Source organism: Balaenoptera borealis (genome assembly GCF_965194805.1).
Source record: "Balaenoptera borealis genome assembly, chromosome: 9".
NCBI lineage: Eukaryota > Metazoa > Chordata > Mammalia > Artiodactyla > Balaenopteridae > Balaenoptera > Balaenoptera borealis.
Window position 1 is genome coordinate 53,004,137 of NC_138873.1, and position 21,776 is coordinate 53,025,912.

Consider the following 21,776-nt stretch of genomic DNA (forward strand, 5'->3'; position numbering starts at 1 on the left):
TTTTCTAATCATATTTTTTAAATTAACTAAATAACAGTATCTTGTAATTTTTAAATAAATTTATTCATTTATTTTTGCTGCATTGGGTCTTTGTTGCTGTGTGCAGGCTTTCTTTAGTTGCAGCAAGCGGGGGCTACTCTTTGTTGTGGTGCGCAGGCTTCTCACTGCGGTGGCTTCTCTTGTTGTGGAGCGTGGGCTTATAGGCGCACGGGCTTCAGTAGTTGTGGCACACGGGCTTAGTTGCTCTGTGGCATGTGGGATGTTCCCGGACCAGGGCTCGAACCCGTGTCCCCTGCCTTGGCAGGCGGATTCTTAACCACTGCACCACCAGGGAAGCCCCATGAAATGTAATTTTAAAAATCAGAGGGCTTCCCTGGTGGCACAGTGGTTGAGAGTCCGCCTGCCAAGGCAGGGGACACGGGTTCGATCCCTGGTCTGGGAAGATCCCACATGCCTTGGAGCAGCTAGGCCTGCGCGCCACAGCTACTGAGCCTGTGCTCTGGAGCCCGCAGGCCACAACTACTGGGCCCACTCCCCACAGCTGCTGAAGCCTGCACGCCTATAGCCCGTGCTCTGAAGCAGGAGAGGATACCACAGTGAGAAGCCCGCGCACAGCAACGAGGAGTGGCCCCCACTCGCCACAACTGGACAAAGCTGCGCGCATCAACGAAGACCCAGTGCAGCCAAAAATAAATAAAATAAATAATTTTTTTTAAAAAATCAGAATTTTTTTTCTGCTGCGGTGTAACCTGAAGTCAAGGTTCAAAAGACAGTTTATGCATAATTGGTTTTTGTTCAATGTCTAGAACTTATATGTAGAATTTTGCTCAGGCCAAACTAAGGAACCAAAGTATCCTAAGTTGCTTTAAAAATGAAACAAACTATAGATCAAACTATGTGTCAGAGATGTGTGAAGTAGAACTAACAGAAAGAGCATTTGGGAGTAGGGAGAACTTGTCTTGAAAAGTGAGGTTCTTCCTTGCTGACTGGCAAGTAGCAACAGGTCCTGCAGTTAGTAAATACAACCACAAACTACAAACTTAATACAACAACGAACACTCTTGAGCCACGGCTACGCATACTGTTAGTGATAACTGGTGCCGTTAGCATCACCTTCCAGCCTGAAGGATGCCGTGTAAGTTGGACAACTTCCTTTGGCTGCAATTATGTTTTATGGAAGCTGATATGTAAAATCACACCTTCATGGAGATGGAACGGGAATAAAATTTTTTAAATATATATATTACCTTTGGATCTACAGGGAATTCAACTTTACGGCCACCCTGAAAAGAAAAATAACATAATAAGAAAAGCGGTTTGTCACTGATAACGTTACCATTTTCTATTACCCACAGCAGCCTGTGGTAAGCCATCGAACTGCAGAGCAGCCACATTCCTGTTGGTTTAATCAATGTTGAGACAGTTCTAAAATTACCAAAAATGCAGGGAAGATATGAGGAAGACTGTCTAAAGCAGAGTCTCACAGAGGCGGTCCATAAGCTGAATCTGTACGGTAGCTGTGCTTTTTAACCAAATAAGTGTTAGGGTTTTTTTTGTTTGTTTGTTTTAACTCAGTAAACTTCTCAAAAAAAAAAAATGCATATTTCTCACTTACCTTAAAAAGCAGTCCTAAGATCTGACATCTCTGGATCCAAACTCTCACAGGCAGCAACCTTCACCTTCTGCACTTATTAATTGGGCTCACCCTCCAGCCAGGATACAGGCTCCAGTTTGCCTGTCTCCACCTCTTCCGCAGTTCAACTCCCTGCCAGCCTACTCACGCCTATTTGCTGCCTGGCCCCGGAGGCATTTGATTTTGCAACCGCTGGCTTACAAAACTGTTGAAGTTCCCTCAAGTTCACAATATGATCTGAAGGACTTTTGAAATAACCAAGTAAACTGTTAGATAAATTTAAAGCATCCCAAAGGATGGGTCTATGGGGGTTGCTATACTTTTATAATAAAAATGTTTTTTTAATCTAAAAATCTTACTAAATATAAACCATAGAAGAGGTATCTCATACAAATATTAAATAGGGTAAAAGTTAAAATCAGCAATGGGAAATTAAGAAGGATATTTTTCACCTATATGTTTAAAAGCCTTAAAAAAAAAGTACAGCCAAAGATGCTCAAATACAGTAAATAACCTGTAATTATAAAGTAATGTGGCTGATTTTATCAACAAACCAGGGCTCATACAGGCAAGTAAGTACGCTTTTCAACAGTAATCCTTTTTGAATGCTGTGAACTTCACAGTTCTGCTGCTTATCATTAAAAACTGCCTTCAACCCACTACTGAGCATGTACCCTGAGAAAACCATAACTCAGAAAGATACATGTAGTATGGGGTGGTGGTGGTGGGATGAATTGGGAGATTGGGATTGACGTATATACACTAATTTGTATAAAATAGATAACTAATAAGAACCTGCTGTACAAAAAAAATAAAATTTACTTACGTTAAAAAAAAAAAAAAAAAAAAAGATACATGTACCACAAATGTTCACTGCAGCACTATTTACAATAGCCAGGACATGGAAACAACCTAAATGTCCATCGACAGACAAATGGATAAAGAAGATGTGGCACATATGTACAATGGAATATTACTCAGCCATAAAAAGGAATGAAACTGAGTTATGTGTAGTGAGGTGGATGGACCTAGAGTCTGTCATACAGAGTGAAGTAAGTCAGAAAGAGAAAAACAAATACCGTATGCTAATGCATATATATGGAATCTAGAAAAATGGTACTGATGAACCTAGTGGTAGGGCAGGAATAAAGATGCAGACATTGAGAATGGACTTGAGGACACAGCGGGGAAGGGTAAATTGGGACCAACTTAGACAGTAGCACTGACATATATATACACTACGAAATGTAAAACGGATGGCTGGTGGGAAGCTGCTGCATAGCACAAGGAGATCAGCTCGGTGCTTTGTGACCACCTAGAGGGGTGGGATAGGGAGGGTGGGAGGGAGACGCAAGAGGGAGGGGATATGGGGATATGTGTGTGCATACAGCTGATTCACTTTGTTGTAAGGCAGAAACTAACACAACGTTGTGAAGCAATTATACTCCAATAAAGATGTATTAAAAAAAAACTGTCTTCAAAACCTGAGGCGATTCTTTCATACATTCATAAAACTAACAAAACTTTGTTCTTTGAAAATGGATTTAACTTTAGAAAAAAGCCCAACATTATTTGCATGAAGACCAGCAGACATCTAGGTAATTAAACTACAAGCTTTGGCAGGAGGGGTAAAATTAAGATAAAAAAATTATCTTCCTGCCTTTCTAATTTGTCTCAAACTGCCTCAGAAGACAATCACAAAGTGGAATTTCAAGAACATGTCTGTAACAGGAGCCTCACTCATGCGGTAGGTTTTTAGTGAGCACCTACTACAATGCAGCTCAACATGGGGTCAAAAACAGGTGCAGCCAGGATCCTCCCAAGGCTTAGAGTCTTGCAGATGAAACAGACAAAGAACAAGGCAAAATACAGGGGAAGGAAGCACAGGCCCTTTCTAAGGCAAAAGCTTTGCAGAACAACACTCATTCCGACATCCAGCTCCAGGGCCAAAGCTGCCGCCCAGCCTGGCCTCCTGTCACTACAACTGGCTGGTCCGCAGCAAGCCCCGTCCTTGCCCAGCTCCGCCCTGGATCATGCAGTGTACTGACATCTCCATCTAAATTAATCCTGCTTCGTTTATAAGACCCTCTTGAATTATCGTGAAGCTCTCCCAATTATCCCCCTTCTCTTTTCTACACACCTACAAGTTGGACTTTATCTGTCCATCCTCCTGTTTTTCCACAAAGGTTTAATTCTTCACTTTCTCATTTCTGCTCTGGGCTGAGCTTTGCACACACATCAGCGGCTCTGCAAGGCCGAAAACACCTTGAAGGCCAAGGCCATGGGCTTATCCACATTTTTTCATCTGTAGCATCTAGCAAGTTAACCTTTCTATTATTTCTATCTAGCGATAGGTCCCATCTTCTACATATTTGTTTTTAAAAAGTCTACTTTATTGCTTTAAAGTCACATCCCATGAATTATCAAAGTTAAGCAAAGAATTACTGATTCTAAGAACACATCGTTGGATTCCATCTTTACCATTTTCAGAGGCCGCATGGATCCAATGTACGCCTCCTCTGTATCCCAGAAGGATAAGTCAGGGTATTCACCAGGTTCCAGGATAAAAGGGACACCCTGAAATCCAGGCTCTTCGTAAATCAGCCATCTAAATAAGTACCAAGGAAGGAAGAAATAGAGACAATTCATCATTTCTGTCAGTGGGACACAGCACCCCACTGATGAGAGAGGAACAGAACAGGAGAGGATGTAGATCTGGATGATGTACAGTTACACTTAGGTAATAGAGCAACATTAAACTCAAGGAGGAATAAAACATTATATGCACCTCTTCTTGAGCTTTTACTAGTCTCCTTGGCTTGGCTGTCTTTGTCCACTTATTTTACTTTCTACTATGAACTGCTTCAAAGTGTAAATGTCTCTATTACTTCCAAGTAATAAAAGTAGTTATCTTTTGCACTATGTGTGTTTAGAGAGGCTCTACCCAGGAGATCTCAAATGTTTTAAAAGGTTACATCTCATTTGTAACCAAAGAATAGGATGTTCCACCTAATCATTTTTCACAGTCAAAAATTAATAACATCTAGCAAAAGAGCTTACAAGGAACGCCACTCAGAATTCTACGTAATCCTCACAACAATGCTATTGGGAAAAAATACTATTGTCCCCATTTTACAGGTGAGGTTAAGTAAATTGCCCAGGGTCACACAGCTACAAGTACCAAATGCAGGGCTGATCCTAGCTGACTCCGAAGCCAAGCTCCCAATCATTCTTTGACAGCAATGCTTCTCTTTCCAGAGTGCACTGAACGTAATTTCACAATGACTCAAGGTCATCGCTGTGAGCATGACTCAATGCACGGTGATGTCTGTGGGGCTTTTCAAAGTCTAAGGCTGCTTGTTCCCAGGCCCAAAGCTTTTTGAGTTCTTGGACCTGATTTTTATGGCTTTTCAATAGCACACCCTTCTATCAGACTTGTCAGCTGTCACTTCTGCTGTGGTCAGGAAATCAGAAGCCTCACCCGCCTCTTCGTAAACAAATAAGGAATTCTTGGTGATCACTTACACTCGACAATTCTTTAAAGCATCCTAGTTGGGGTAATGTGACCATGTTTCCCAGAATACTGAACCAAGAAGAGGATGGCTGTAAAGGCAATCTTTTACCAGCAAAATGATTCTGATTCTCCCCTCTTTGCTTTTCTCTTGTTCACAATCTTGGCCCAAGGGCATATTTTTGGTGATGGTTTTTGTTAAAGATTCCCCGGGATAAATCAGTAACTTCGTTCGACTAATTATACAGAGTTTTATAATCAAAATCCCACTGAAGACCTGTCAACATACACACACACACACACACACACACGAATGCTGAGAGGCTGTGTGTGGTGTATGGGTGAGGGATCAAAACTAATCCACAGGGTTAGAAGTCAGGATAATAGTTACAAGGACAACCAGGAGAAGGCAGGAATGAGGGGGAGCTTCTAAGATGCTGGTTATGTACTATTTCTTGATCTGAATGATGGTTACACTTTGAAAATTCACTCAGTTTACACATGTTTGATTTGTTGTGTACCTTTTAATACAAATGTTATATACACTTCAATAAAAAATTAAGGGAAAAAAGAGACATCTTTTAAATATCACTGCAATATCCCTAAACCACAAGAAAGCAGAAGCTAAAAGTGGGGTCCTCTAAACCTCCTTTTGTTTAAAGCATGACAGTTAAGGATGCATTACATCTTTTTTGGAGCTCAAAGCTCTCACAGGCACACCACACACTGATGCCCTAGCTAAATAATGGCAGCTTGTCATAAATTGTGGTATTTGGCTAACTAGCCAAGGGCCTTGAAGTCTGCCTCTTCACAAGTAAACAGGATGAATTTTTCACAAACACAATGGACAGCTCATAAACCAGTGATTCTGAGATTCTGACACGATGCTTACTGAAGTACCCTTTCATTAAGTCTTTCCTTCTATAGTTTGAGTTCCGAGGGTATGTAATTCATTCATCTGATACTAAATATCTCACTTTCCTTGAAGCACATGGTTTAGTCACAATAACATTCATAGAAGGAAGGTAATTTGGGGCAAAGGGTAATTTATCAAAAAACTGAACACATAAACTGGCACACTTGAAAAGACTGCTGTTCTGAGGGTCCCTCCTCAGGGAGTGAGTGCTAAGGGCCTCCTGGGTAACTGAAACAGACATTTATGAATGTTGGGTGGACTTTGGAATTTGAAAACTCATATACAGAGTGTGATCCTTTTCCCCTAAATTCTATTCCAACAAGATACATTATTCACAAGGTGCTCAAGAGAGGAGGAAACTACCTTCAGGCAGTGTTATTTCATTTTCTAAAGGTATTCTTTTATTTTCCCATGTACTCAGGTAACGAGCTTTTGCCTATATTATGAATAAACAGTATGACTATAAAGAACTTTTTAAAAAATAACAAAAGTATACATACAAATGAATATTGTTGAACTAATAACAATGGCCATCCATTCATTAAAAACATTTGCATAATTACTTTCAGAAATACCCTTTGAGTCAGACAAGAAAAACTGGTCTTATCTTGTTCACTGTTCTTAAACAAACAAAAAAACAGTATTTCCGGCTGGATCCTAAGTCTTATTCTCCAGACATGGCTGCACATGAATGTTGGCTACGTACAGAAACCAACGGGGTACTCAAAAGATTAAGTATGAACGTGTCAACTTGGAGGTTATTCAAAGGAGGGTGAGCTCTGAATCTCAAGCGGGAAATATGCCTTTACAATGAGGAGATGTGGGAAGCACCAATTTAACCAAGCAATCAAACTTGGGATCGTTAATGAGAAGCAGGCTGGCATGTACCACAAGTTGTGATACAGCATGAATATACACCACTACCTATAGGAAGTAGCAACCTTGTCAAAACTCTTCAATCTGCATCTGATCATACCTGCAGACCTAACCACCTGTATACAGAAAATTCAGGTGACAGAAGAACGAGTTAAATGATAACATGAGGAAACACTCAGAAAATCCAGAATGTAGCACATTCTCTAAGCAGCTGATCTAAATTCTTCAAAAAGTCAGTGGTTGGGACTTCCCTGGTGGCACAGTGGTTAAGAATCCTCCTGCCAATGCAGGGGACATGGGTTTGATCCCTGGTCCGGGAAGATCCCACATGCAGCGGAGCAACTAGGCCCGTGCGCCACAACTACTGAGCCTGTGCTCTAGAGCCTGCGAGCCACAACTACTGAGCCCGTGAGCCGCAACTACTGAAGCCCATATGCCACAACTACTGAGCCTGAGTGCTGCACCTACTGAAGCCCGCGCGCCTAGAGCCCATGCTCCGCAACAAGAGAACCCACCGCAATGAGAAGCCCGCTCACCGCAAGGAAGAGTAGCCCCCACTCACCGCAACCAGAGAAAGCCTGCACACAGCAACAAAGACCCAACACAGGAGATTGGTTCAAGACGGCGGAGTAGAAGGACGTGCTCTCACTCCCTCTTGCATGAACACCAGAATCACAACTAACTGCTGAACAGTCATTGACAGGAAGACACTGGAACTCACCCAAAAAAGATACTCCACATCCAAAGACAAAGGAGAAGCCACAATGAGATGGTAGGAGGGGCACAATCACAGCAAAATCAAATCCCATAACTGCTGGGTGGGTGACTGACAGACTGGAGAACACTTATACCACAGAAGTCCACCCACTGGAGTGAAGGTTCTGAGCCCCACGTCAGGCTTCCAAACCTGGGCGTCCGGCAACGGGAGGAGGAATTCCTAGAGAATCAGACTTTGGAGGCTAGCAGGATATGATTGCAGGACTTCGGCAGGACTGGGGGAAACAGAGACTCCACTCTTGGAGGGCACACACAAAGTAGTGTGTGCATCGGGACCCAGAGGAAGGGTCAGTGACCCCATAGGAGACTGAAACAGACCTACCTGGTAGTGTTGGAGGGTCTCCTGCAGAGGTAGGGGGCAGCTGTGGCTCAGCAAGGGACAAGGACACTGGCAGCAGAAGTTCTGGGAAGTACTCCTTGGCGTCAGCCCTCCCAGAGTCCACCATTAGCCCCATCAAAGAGCCCGGGTAGACTCGAGTATTGGGTCACTTCAGGCCAAACAACCAACAGGGAGGGAACCCAGCCCCATCCATCAGCAGACAAGCGGATTAAAGTTTTACTGAGCTCTGCCCACCAGAGCAACAGCCAGCTGTACCCATCACCAGTCCCTCCCATCAGGAAACTTGCACTAGCCTCTTAGACAGCCTCATCCACCAGAGGGCAGACAGCAGAAGCAAGAAGAACTACAATCCTGCAGCCTGTGGAACAAAAACCACATTCACAAAAAGACAGACAAGATGAAAAGGCAGAGGGCTATGTACCAGATGAAGGAACAAGATAAAACCCCAGAAAAACAACTAAATGAAGTGGAGATAGGCAACCTTCCAGAAAAAGAATTCAGAATAATGATAGTGAAGATGATGCAGGACCTTGGAAAAAGAAGGGAGGCAAAGATGGAGAAGATGCAAGAAATGTTTCACAAAGATCTAGAAGAATTAAAGAACAAACAAACAGAGATGAACAATACAATGACTGAAATGAAAACTACACTAGAAGGAATCAATAGCAGAATAACTGAGGCAGAAGAACGGATAAGTGATCTGAAGACAGAATGGTGGAATTCACTGTTGCAGAACAGAAGAAAGAAAAAAGAATGAAAAGAAATGAAGACAGCCTAAGAGACCTTTGGGACAACATTAAATGCAACCAACATTCACATTATAGGGGTCCCAGAAGGAGAAGAGAGAAAGGAAGGACCAGAGAAAATATTTGAAGAGATTATAGTCGAAAACTTGCCTAACACGGGAAAGGAAACAGCCACCCAAGTCAAGGAAGCGCAGCGAGTCCCATACAGGATAAACCCAAGAAGAAACATGCCGAGACACACAGTAATCAAAGTGGCAAAAATGAAAGACAAGAAAAAATTATTGAAAGCAGCAAGGGAAAAACAACAAATAATACACAAGGGAACTCCCATAAGATTAACAGCTGATTTCTCAGCAGAAACTCTACAAGCCAGAAGGGAGTGGCATGATATACTTAAAGTGATGAAAGGGAAGAACCTACAACCAAGATGACTCTACCCAGCAAGGATCTCATTCATATTCGACGGAGAAATCAAAAACTTTACAGACAAGCAAAAGCTAAGAGAATTCAGCACCACCAAACCAGCTCTACAACAAATGCTAAAGGAACTTCTCTAAGTGGGAAACACAAGAGAAGAAAAGGACCTACAAAAACAAACCCAAAACAATTAAGAAAATGGTCACAGGAACATACATATCGATAATTACCTTAAATGTGAATGGATTAAATGCTCCAACCAAAAGACACAGGCTTGCTGAATGGATACAAAAACAAGACCCATATATATGCTGTCTACAAGAGACCCACTTCAGACCTAGGGACACATTCAGACTGAAAGTGAGGGGATGGAAAAAGATATTCCATGCAAATGGAAATCAAAAGAAAGCTGGAGTAACAGTACTCATATTAAATAAAATAGACTAAAATAAAGGATGTTAAAAGAGACAAGGAAGGACACTATATAATGATCAAGGGATCAATCCAAGAAGAAGATATAACAATTATAAATATATATGCACCCAACATAGGAGCACCTCAATACATAAGGCAACTGCTAACAGCTATAAAAGAGAAAATCGACAGTAACACAATAATAGTGGGGGACTTTAACACCTCACTTACACCAATGGACAGATCATCCAAACAGAAAATTAATAAGGAAACACAAGCTTTAAATGACACAATAGACCAGATAGATTTAACTGATATAGGACATTCCATCCAAAAACAGCAGATTACACTTTCTTCTCAAGTGCACATGGAACATTCTTCAGGATAGATCACATCTTGGGCCACAAATCAAGCCTCAGTAAATTTAAGAAAACTGAAATCATATCAAGCATCTTTTCTTACCACAATGCTATGAGACTGGAAATCAATTACAGGAGAAAAAAATGTAAAAAACACAAACACAGGGAGGCTAAACAATGTGTTACTAAATAACCAAGAGATCACTGAAGAAATTAAAGAGGAAATAAAAAATACCTAGAGACAAATGACAATGAAAACACGACAATCCAAAACCTATGGGATGCAGCAAAAGCAGTTCTAAGAGGGAAGTTTATAGCTATACAAGCCTACCTCAAGAAACAAGAAACATCTCAAATAAACAACCTAACCTTACACCTAAAGGAACTAGAGGAAGAAGAACAAACAAAACCCCAAGTTAGCAGAAGGAAAGAAATCATAAAGATCAGAGCAGAAATAAATGAAATAGAAACAAAGAAAACAATAGCAAAGATCAATAAAACTAAAAGCTGATTCTTTGAGAAGATAAACAAAATTGATAAACCATTAATTAGCAAGACTCACCAAGAAAAAGAGGGAGAGGGCTCAAATCAATAAAATTAGAAATGAAAAAGGAGAAGTTACAACAGACACCGCAGAAATACAAAGCATCCTAAGAGACTACTACCAGAAACTCTATGCCAATAAAATGGACAACCTGGAAGAAATGGACAAATTCTTAGAGAGGTATAACCTTCCAAGACTGAACCAGGAAGAAATAGAAAATGTGAACAAACCAATCACAAGTAATGAAATTGAAATTGATTAAAAATCTTCCAACAAACAAAAGTCCACGACCAGATGGCTTCACAGGTGACTTCTATCAAACATTTAGAGAAGAGCTAACACCCATCCTTCTCAAACTCTTCCAAAAAATGCAGAGGAAGGAACACTCCCAAACTCATTCTATGAGGCCACCATCACCCTGATACCAAAACCAGACAAAGCTACTACAAAAAAAGAAAATTACAGACCAATATCACTGATGAATATAGATGCAAAAATCATCAACAAAATCCAACAACACATTAAAAGTATCATACACCATGATCAAGTGGGATTTATCCCAGGGATGCAAGGATTCTTCAATATACGCAAATCAATCAATGTGCTACACCATATTAACAAATTGAAGAATAAAAACCATATGATCATCTCAATAGATGCAGAAGAAGCTTTTGACAAAATTCAACACCCATTTATAATAAAAACTCTCCAGAAAGTGGGCATAGAGGGAACCTACCTCAACATAATAAAGGCCATATACGACAAACCCACAGCACACATCATTCTCAATGGTGAAAAACTGAAAGCATTTCCTCTAAGATCAGGAACAAGACAAGGATATCCACTCTCACCACTATTATTCAACGTAGTTTTGGAAGTCCTAGCCATGGCAATCAGAGAAAAAAAATAAAAGGAATACAAATTGGAAAAGAAGTAGTAAAACTGTCACTGTTTGCAGATGACATGATACTATACATAGATAATCCTAAAGATGCCACCAGAAAACTACTAGAGCTAATCAATGAATTTGGTAAAGTTGCAGGATACAAAATTAATGCACAGAAATCTCTTGCATTCCTATACACTAATGATGAAAAATCTGAAAGAGAAATTAAGGAAACACTCCCATTTACCACTGCAACAAAAAGAATAAAATACCTAGGAGTAAACCTACCTAGGGAGACAAAAGACCTGTATGCAGAAAACTGTAAGACACTGATGAAAGAATTTAAAGATGATACCAGCAGATGGAGAGATATACAATGTTCTTGGATTGGAAGAATCAACATTGTGAAAATGACTATACTACCCAAAGCAATCTACAGATTCGATGCAATCCATATCAAATTACCAATGGCATTTTTTACAGAATGGGAACAAAAAATCTTAAAATTTGTATGGAGACACAAAAGACCCCAAATAGCCAAAGCAGTCTTGAGGGAAAAAAACGGAGCTGGAGGAATCAGACTCCCTGACTTCAGACTATACTACAAAGCTACAGTAATCAAGAAAATATGGTACTGGCACAGAAACAGAAATATAGATCAATGGAACAAGACAGAAAGCCCAGAGATAAACCCACGCACCTATGGTCAACTAATCTATGACAAAGGAGGCAAGGATATACAATGGAGAAAACACAGTCTCTTCAATAACTGCTGCTGGGAAAACTGGACAGCTACATGTAAAAGAATAAAATTAGAACACTCCCTAACACCATACACAAAAATAAATTCAAAATGGATTAGAGACCTAAATATAAGACCGGACACTATAAAAACTCTTAGAGGAAAATATAGGAAGAACACTCTTTGACATAAATCACAGCAAGATCTTTTTTGATCCACCTCCTAGAGTAATGGAAATAAAAACAAAAATAAACAAATGGGACCTAATAAAACTTAAAAGCTTTTGCACAGCAAAGGAAACCATAAACAAGACGAAAAGACAACCCTCAGAATGGGAGAAAATATTTGCAAACGAATCAATGGACAAAGGATTAATCTCCAAAATATATAAACAGCTCATGCAGCTCAATATTAAAAAAACAAACAACCCAATCCAAAAATGGGCAGAAGACCTAAATAGACATTTCTCCAAAGAAGACATACAGATGGCCAAGAAAAGCTGCTCAATATCACTAATCATTAGAGAAATGCAAATCAAAACTACAATGAAGGGCTTCCCTGGTGGCGCAGTGGTTGAGAATCTGCCTGCCAATGCAGGGGACACGGGTTCGAGCCCTGGTCTGGGAAGATCCCACATGCCGCGGAGCAACTAGGCCCGTGAGCCACAATTGCTGAGCCTGTGCGTCTGGAGCCTGTGCTCCGCAACAAGAGGGGCTGCGATAGTGAGAGGCCCACGCACCGCGATGAAAAGTGGCCCCCACTTGCCACAACTAGAGAAAGCCCTCACACAGAAATGAAGACCCAACACAGCCATAAAATATAAATAAATAAATAAATAAATAAGCAAATATGGTTTAAAAAAATATATTAAAAAAAAAAAAGAATTACCATATGACCCAGCAATCCCACTACTGGGCATATACCCAGAGAAAACCACAATTCAAAAAGACACATGCACCCCAATGTTCATTGCAGCACTATTTACAATAGCCAGGACATGGAAGCAACCTAAATGCCCATCGACAGACAAATGGATAAAGAAGATGTGGTACATATATACAATGGAGTATTACTCAGCCATAAAAAGGAACGAAATTGGGTCACTTGTAGAGATGTGGATGGATCTAGAGACTGTCATACAGAGTGAAGTAAGTCAGAAAGAGAAAAACAAATATTGTATATTAACACATATATGGGGAACCTAGAAAAATGGTACAGATGAACTGGTTTGCAGGGCAGAAATAGAGACAGAGATGTAGAGAACAAACGTATGGACACCAAGGGGGGAAAGTGGGAGGGGGTGGTGGTGGGATGAATTGGGAGATTGGGATTGACATGTGTACACTGATGTGTATAAAATGGATGACTAATAAGAACCTGCTGTATAAAAAAGTTAATTAATTAATTAATTTAAAAAAATTATCACAATGGGGATGCTGGTTTCCACTTAAGATGGAGAAAACTGAGAAGAGTGTTATCCTAACAAGAAGAAAAAGCTGGATAAAGTAGAAGATTACAAAATTTCTTGAACCCATCAGAGAGCTGAAATCTAAGAAAAGGTCATGTCTACAAGTAGGGTGTGTATGAGCACAGGTCCACCTGGGTCAAGGCAGAGAGGAAGATGGGGCTCCCATCCAAGTGGGCCTTCTTTCAATAGATGACAAGTCAACTGAAGGTACAAAATTGAGCCACACCTAAAATGTTAACCTAAAAGCTACTTTCAGAGGATTAATATTTGGAGCTTGACTGAATTCATCAGTCATAATTTTTACGTGTGGTTATAGAACATATAAAACTTTTAAACAATTCTAAAGAAAAGATCAATTTTTTATAGCTTTCTTTCAATGCAAAACATTTCTAGAGGCCAAGAGTCCTGTGAATAAAGTCCTATTTAAAAAAAAAAAAAAAAAAAGACCCAATGCAGCAAAAAAATAAATTTAAAACAAACAAAAAGAGTAAGTACAGATATACTCATCAATATGGGTAATCTTAGAAACAACGTAGAGAAAAAGGAACAAGCCACACGGAAGTTTGATAACATATTTATAAAGTTCAAAAGCAAGCACAACTAAAACAGTGCAGGGACGGATACTATAGGATGAAACTATAAAACAAGGGAATGAGAAAAACACAAAATTTCAGAGAGGGGTCACACACGTAGAGAAGTCAGGGGGATGGGAGCAGGCGGGCTCCTGCAGGAGCCAGGTCCTGCAGCAGCATTGGTAACGGTGAGGTTCTCAGTTGGGTGATGGGCACGTGGGGGCTTGATTACTAGGCTTCGTAATTCACATATACATATATTCTTATATATCAAATATTTCATAACAGCACTGATCAAAGAATATGTGGCTATTAAAAAATGTCCCTTGACTTCAGAACACCTGCATTCCAGTACCTGTTCTGCTGACGACTAATCCTAACAACTAATCCAACTTGAGAAAGTGACCAAAACCTGTCTTCCTTGGTTAAATGATGGTGTTGGAACAGATGCTCATAATGCTCCCTTTGAAGTTCTAAAATTCCTTAGCTTTGTTTATTAGAAATATACTCAAAAAAAGATGCACCCTCACCTCTACAAGGATGGGTACTAGGATTAGCCAGCTGCTTTAAACAAAGGTTTAAAAACAAATCACACGCAACAGAATCTGAAAGGAAAAGTGAGTTAGAAATGTCTCACTTTCCCAAATAAGAAACTGACAAGTAATACTCTTAATTTGTGTATGTGTAGCAAAACCTAATCCAGAGTGAACAGGCCCTGAAATAAATCTCCTAATGGAATCTAAACAAGTGCTGTGCCCCCTACACCACCCCCAGCAAAGTCTTCTCTTACACCAGTTCAGGGGACTGCTGCACCAACAGAAGCAACATGAGCTTGGGTATACCTGTTATCAGCTGAATTCTCCCAACCCATGAGATTCTCCTTGGAGATCTGTAAAAGTACTACTGACTTGGTCCCAAGATGACCAAGTTCAATGACCCCAAACTCTGAGCTGACATCCAAGGCAGCTTTCTATTATCCTAATGGAAATAAAGAACCAGGAAAAAAAAAAAAAAGTCTACTGCCATGCAAGCCCATCAAAACTTGTAAAACATTACTGGTTTGTAACTACCACCTATAAAACTAGGTTAAACTTACTGTCAAGGTTAAGAAACTTTATAAAGTGTAGCTCATTATGCTTCCACATAGCCCAAGCCTGAGTCATGAAACCTTCCAGAAATGGAGATTAAAATATTACGGCAGACGCCTATTTCATTCTTCTAAGGAAAGTGATATTTCTCAACATTAAATGCTTTGAGAAAAAAGATGTAGAGATCTCTTTGATGTGAAAAAAGTAAAAGGCAGTAAGAGATGAAGACACTTGTTTTGTTTAGATTCCTCCTTTTCTTACCAATCACTAGATACAAAAGTGCCGGAAGCTCAGATGCCTTTTCTGCTCTTTACACCCACTCCCCGTGAGATCCTGTCTAGCACCGGGTTCCGTGCTGATGACTCCTGATTTTATCTCCAGCCTCACCCCAACCCCAAGTTCCAGTGTCATGCATTCAGTCACCTTCCTGACCTCTTACCTGAATGTGCAGTTGGCATCTCCAACTTAACCTCACAAACTGAACTCCTGGATTTCATTCTCCCTCCTAGTTTTCTCCATTCCGGTAAATGCTGGGGTCCCAAACCCTGTACATTCCTCAGCCCCTCACACCCCACATAAAATCTGTCAGCACATGTTGGTTCTGTCTTCAAAATGTATCCAGAATCTGACCATTTTTCACCACTACTATCATGCCAAGTCACCAAAACCTCTTGCCTATGTAAATGCAGTGACCTCCTAACTGGTTTCTTTGCTTCCATTCTTACCTCTTTACAATCTATTTTTACACAGCAGCTTGAGTGATCCTCCTAAAACACAAGTTAGATCAAAATCCTCCAATGAGTTCTCACGTCACTTGGAGCCACCTAAAATCCCTCCCAAGTCCTTCAAGGTCTGACATGACACGAGGCCTCTCTCCCATCACTGGTCCTCCTAGCTCACTCTACTGCAGCCAGACCTCCGACCTGTTGCCCAAACATCCCCTGGAGGGCTTTGCAAATGCTGGGCTTCCTGCCTAGGACACTCCCCTACTCCGCCTCCCTCAGATGTCCCACAGCTGACTCCCTCACTTCCTCAGGTCTCTGCTTAAAGGTCACCAGGGACCTTCCCGACCACTCTCTAAAGTAGCACTTCCACTGTCCCTCTCCATAATTTATGTTTCTTGTAGTATTTACCTTCGGACTCATTACATATGTATTATCTTACGCATATTCCGTTAATAAAATCTCTTGAGCAGTCTCTGAATATATAATATTTATAAATTATATATATAACCACTGAATATATTATGAATTGATTAGAAAACATACACAAAGAGAAAATTTGAAAAGAAGATTTTAAATAATACATAAAGAAGCTTTAGTGTTTTTTCCTGCATCTCAGGGGATGTCTGTCACATGCCCTGGGCTGTGCACTCCACTGCAGAAGCCACAAGCTTCAGTTCTGCAACCTGCACTTTCTAGCCTAATTTCTCCTCTGAGATATTCCCATTTCCTTCAAAATACCCTTGCAATTTCCTGTGATTTTTGAAACCAACATTCTAGGCGCTTTGGAAAGCATTGTGTGAAAATGTTAGAGGAAGTAGCATGCATGTTGGCCTCCATCCCACCTGAAATATCAGGGGCACACATGCTTCAATTACCTCCTTTGAATTACCCTGAAGGTATAATCTGCAACTCAGCTTTGAATGAATCAGGTTCCTTTGCAATAAGGAAATCCCCACATTAAAAATACAGTTTTTGGACTTCCCTGGTGGTGCAGTAGTTAAGAATCCGCCTGCCAATGCAGGGGACACGGGTTTGATCCCTGGTCCAGGAAGATCCCACATGCGACAGAGCAACAAAGCCCGTGCGCCACAACTACTGAGCCTGCGCTCTAGAGCCCATGAGCCACAACTACTGAGCCCGCGTGCCTAGAGCCCATGCTCCGTAACAAGAGAAGCCACCACAACGAGAAGCCTGAACACCACAACAAAGAGTAGCCCCTACTCACTGCAACTAGAGAAAGCCCGTGCGCAGCAACGAAGACCCAATGCAGCCAAAAATAAATTAATTTTTTTTAAAAATGCAGTTTTCTCCCTGCATTTCCTCCAAGAAATCATCATTGTTTATAAGAGAGCTGAATCATAAGAACACAGGTAACACAGTAACCAAAAATATCAGATTTTTATGTGCCTTATCAAAAAAATAATAAAACCTTGTAGTCAATAATTACTTAACAGGACAACAAATCAGAGACAGAGTATCTTAAGTCCTCTTTTTACACTCAAAAAAGGGCTTCATTAAAATTGTATTGGTAATAAAATACTCACGTGCCCCAATGTACTTTAATGGAACAAGTCTTCTGCATCATACCAAACCCCTGCATTTCTTCAGTATCATCAAAGTAGGAATTTAGAAGTCCTAACCCTTCTGGTTCAGTAAATAAGTCAATCTGACTAACTCTGTAATCCTAAAAAAAAAAAAAGAAAAATGAAAACACGTATACATGTATAATAGGACACCATGTATTAAACTCTACAGTAAGCTCATTATTCTTCTTTTCAAATAATTTAAAGAAGCTTTAAACATACACATAGATTGCACAGATCACCTGCCACTTTATCCCTTTCCTGTTTTCACCCATGACCTAATAATATATGATCTTTCAGGGCAGACACATTGGTTTAGTCATATATCTCAGTGTTACATTCAAGTAAAGATCACCAGAAATGTATTTTAGAGTTTTGGAACATAGTTATTTCTCTCATCCTCACAGAAAAAAAAAAAAAAAAAAACCGCTTCGCTTTCCTTGGTAACATGAGTTTTAGTTCCTTTGCTCTCCTGTGACTGTCCACGTCCAGAGATACTGGTTTATAGAGTGGTTGCACTTGGAATCTTCCTCAGCTGTTTTGTGCCCATAAGCCCCCTGCGGTAACTCTCCTTGACTATGATGTCGGCTTGGTCTAAGTCATAAAGGCAAAGGCACACGTTTATGGTGATTTAAATCTCTACACTTTGGTCACTATTCCATGCACCGCATGTCCATCAAACACTCTACAAAAGGCCTCCCTTGGCTGAGTGCCTGAGCCCTGATCGAATGTTTTTTGAACCTCTTCTGTGTTGCAGAGCGAGGTGAACTGAGGTACAGAAAAAATGGTAACACTTGGGTCAGTTTAGGGGCAGCTCTTTCAAACATTAACAAAAGGAACAAATTTAGTGAACTGAAAAGGTGACCCCCTTGAATATACGTCGTGACTTATGTTTATGTGTCAAGAAACCATAAACACAATCTGTAAAAAGTTACAATTCATCACATATTAGGAGCCATAAAAGTATTCCTTCTCTTTAACATGACACCATTCAGAAAAACTTACCCCAAGGAAATAAATCAGAAAATGTATACATTATTAAATGCACAAAAACGTTCATGCAGTATTATTTAAGGTAAGTTTTTCCCTAAGTCCCACAGTAAGAAGAAAAGTAAAATAAATGATAGCGTATCGTATCAGTGGAATATGATGCTCAGTTAAACCCCAAACCATGTAATAACATGAAAAGCATTAATTCACCTTACGTCTGCTATTATCAGGGGAAACAGGAGGCCTCTTTACCAATGTGCTTCATTTCCCTTAGCCCACCTTCCTGGATCCCTAAATCCCCACCCCACCAGATCCTAGTACCTCCCCCAGTTGCAAATCATTGAGAGATGTTACAAATGGGAGTGTAACCTTCAGGAAAGCGGTATGAAGAGAGAAAAAAAGGATTGAGAATCACAGTTCTAAAGGAAAACAACACTGTACCTGTATTATGATTACAACTATAGAAAAAGCAGATTATAACATGGCCAAGAAAGAGTAGAGAATTCAGAAAAATGAAGGGAGGACACTTCATGAGAGATGGGATTTTGGATGATAGTTTAAAATATTGTTTTATTACCAATATTATTTGAGTAATAAATAAAAACTGCAGGAAAATTATCCCACTATGACATTTTAAAATGGTGTTTCTCATGTCTTACATAAGGTTCATCACATTATGTACTTAAAACTAGTACGAGATAAATCGTTTAGAATACCAATATTACCATCTAAGTCGCTCAGAAATGTTGACCCAGGAAACAGGTGACATTTTCCTCCGTCAAAAGCTGTTAGTCATTCTTACTCATTCTCATTTTGGAACATGGCTTTTTTCCCTATTGCACCCCAACACCCATGTCTAGTACACAAGTGGAGTTTTTTCACTTGGAAGATACCTTTTACATTTTTAAAAGGTGAAGAATCATCAAATCCCAAGAACCATGAAGAACTGATACAAGTTCCTCAACAACGAATAAGGGACCAAGAAATTTTTACCCAATCCGTAAAGTGGACTTAAATACCTATTTTTCTAAAAACCCACATGAAACACCAGAGTTGATCAACTGAATTATCTTTGGATTATTTATTTTTCCAAAACAGAACTCCTGTAAGCCACTCAAGGTAATAAGAACTCGCACAGCAACCAAAAAACTAAGAAAAATCTGGCCTGTGCTCCGCAACACGAGAAGCCACCGCAATGAGAAGCCCGCGCACCACAACAAAGAGTAGCCCCCGCTCTCCGCAACTAGAGAAAGACCACGTGCATCAATGAAGACCCAATGCAGCCAAAAATAAATAAATAAATTTATTTTAAAAAAAAGAAAAATCTGTTCATACAGAACTCATCAAAACTAGGTTATTAAGTAAAATACATTTGCAGATGGGAATGGGGGGCCGGAATGAGAAATTTACCTTCAGGATTTATTGTGAAAAAGATGACTAACCAATTAGAATGTTTCTTAGTTCTAATTCATTTAACATGTACAAATGTTTAAAATACAGAAAACACATCCATAAAACACCAAATATTTGTCCCACTTTTATCATAAAATGAAACTCTCTCTCAAAAGAATCATACCCAGCATTCAATAAATATTTGCTGAAAGAACGGATGAAATCCAGTTTGCCTTTATTAAAAGCTTACTAATTTTACCTACCTGGACCACAAGTCTGATTGAACCAATCACCACAGGCTTAGCCGACTCTGCCTCGTCATCGCTTCTTTCCAAAACATCTTCTATATCCCAGAGACCAGACAGTTCCAATTCTCCCTCTTCTAAGGGGATGGAGTGTCCTTCAAAATTTGGTTTCTCATACAAAATCCAGCTAAGAATAAAACATAGCAAAACTATTAGCCAGTCTTGGTTAGAGAGATTTTGAATACGCAAATATTCTGGCCAATAGCCACTATATATATATACCATATATTAGTGGCCAATTCTCTAGCAATTAAAACAGCAAAAACTCTCCCTAAAACTAAAACTTCAGTGGGCATAATTAACCTCTGATAACTGAAGAATTTTATCAGGATTTTAGAGAACTTTTGACTATCAATATGAACATTATAGAGCTACTAAAGTTTTATAGAATTGCCAGTTGGTGGAGACTTAGTAATGTGTCAGATAAATGGACGTTTATTGTAATTTTTTTCTTTTTATGTATGTAAAAAACACTTCTCTTGAGGGATTTTAACTTATATATTAGAACCATATCAATGGATATATCGATACAAAGGACTACTACATGCATGTTAATGGAAAGCATTTTTTCCAGTTTTATTGAGATCTAATTGACATATAACATTGTATTAGTTTTAGTTGTACAACATGATGATTTGATATCTGTGTATATTACAAAATGAACTAAACCATAATAAGTTTAGTTAACATCTACCACCTCACAGTTACAATTTTTTTTCTATTGATGAGAACTTTTAAGATCTACTCTCTTAGCAACTTTCAGATATACTATGTAATACTTTAACTTTAGTGACCCAGAAAGCATTTTTAAAGTATTCTTCCCAACAACATCCAAACACTAAAGAAAAACCTCATGACAGTATATGACAGTGCTGGTCTTAAGAGAGAAGTCAACGAAAGTTGAAGAATCACTATTCATTAAAAACAAAATTGTAACTTTCAGTTTTCAAATTTAAGAACAAAAGCTAATTGTATTTTTCTAATGAATATGTTGACTATACAGAAAAATATATTAAAATATCTAAAACCTAAGAGGAAAGATGCTGCATATTTAATCAAATGGAGACCTAAAGAAAAGCTTAATAATTTTTTAAACCATAAATGTCTAGAGTCCTACACTCTTTCTTTTAAACAAGTTTATAAATAGGTACTAAAGATAAGTATTTATGCCAGGTAAGTGATTTTTTTTTAAAACCTCTTTTCTTTATTCAATTTCCTGTGTATTTCCTCAAAGCAATTAAGCTGGTAATATAATTGTTTTCACCGGTTTCTTTACTTAATAAAAACTATCTGCTGTCAAAAAGTTAGAAAATAAAATTTAGATTAGTCCTTCACTGAACTGTCATTTAAAAAGTTAGCAAAGATGTTTTTTCTTATAGAATTTTAAAAATTCTATCAACATGACTATGACCTATCAACATGAGTAGTGCAATTCTTTCAACCTCATTGAAAATTCAAAAACCAAAAGTATATTATGGGGCTTCCCTGGTGG

The 21,776-nt window shown here is 39.4% G+C and overlaps 1 protein-coding gene across 3 annotated transcripts in view; it reads right to left on the reverse strand.

The window, feature by feature from the left end:
- The window catches only part of CRYBG1 (crystallin beta-gamma domain containing 1), a 224,955-nt gene that overhangs the window by 25,796 nt on the left and 177,383 nt on the right, over positions 1 to 21,776 (reverse strand). For all 3 annotated transcript variants that reach the window (XM_082404704.1, XM_082404703.1, XM_082404705.1), the window contains 4 exons: positions 20,243 to 20,411; positions 17,559 to 17,698; positions 4,115 to 4,241; positions 1,248 to 1,283 (listed from right to left, as the gene is read on the reverse strand). In XM_082404704.1, coding sequence (XP_082260830.1) covers positions 1,248 to 1,283; positions 4,115 to 4,241; positions 17,559 to 17,698; positions 20,243 to 20,411 — 472 coding nt within the window. The remainder of the gene's footprint in view (positions 1 to 1,247; positions 1,284 to 4,114; positions 4,242 to 17,558; positions 17,699 to 20,242; positions 20,412 to 21,776) is intronic.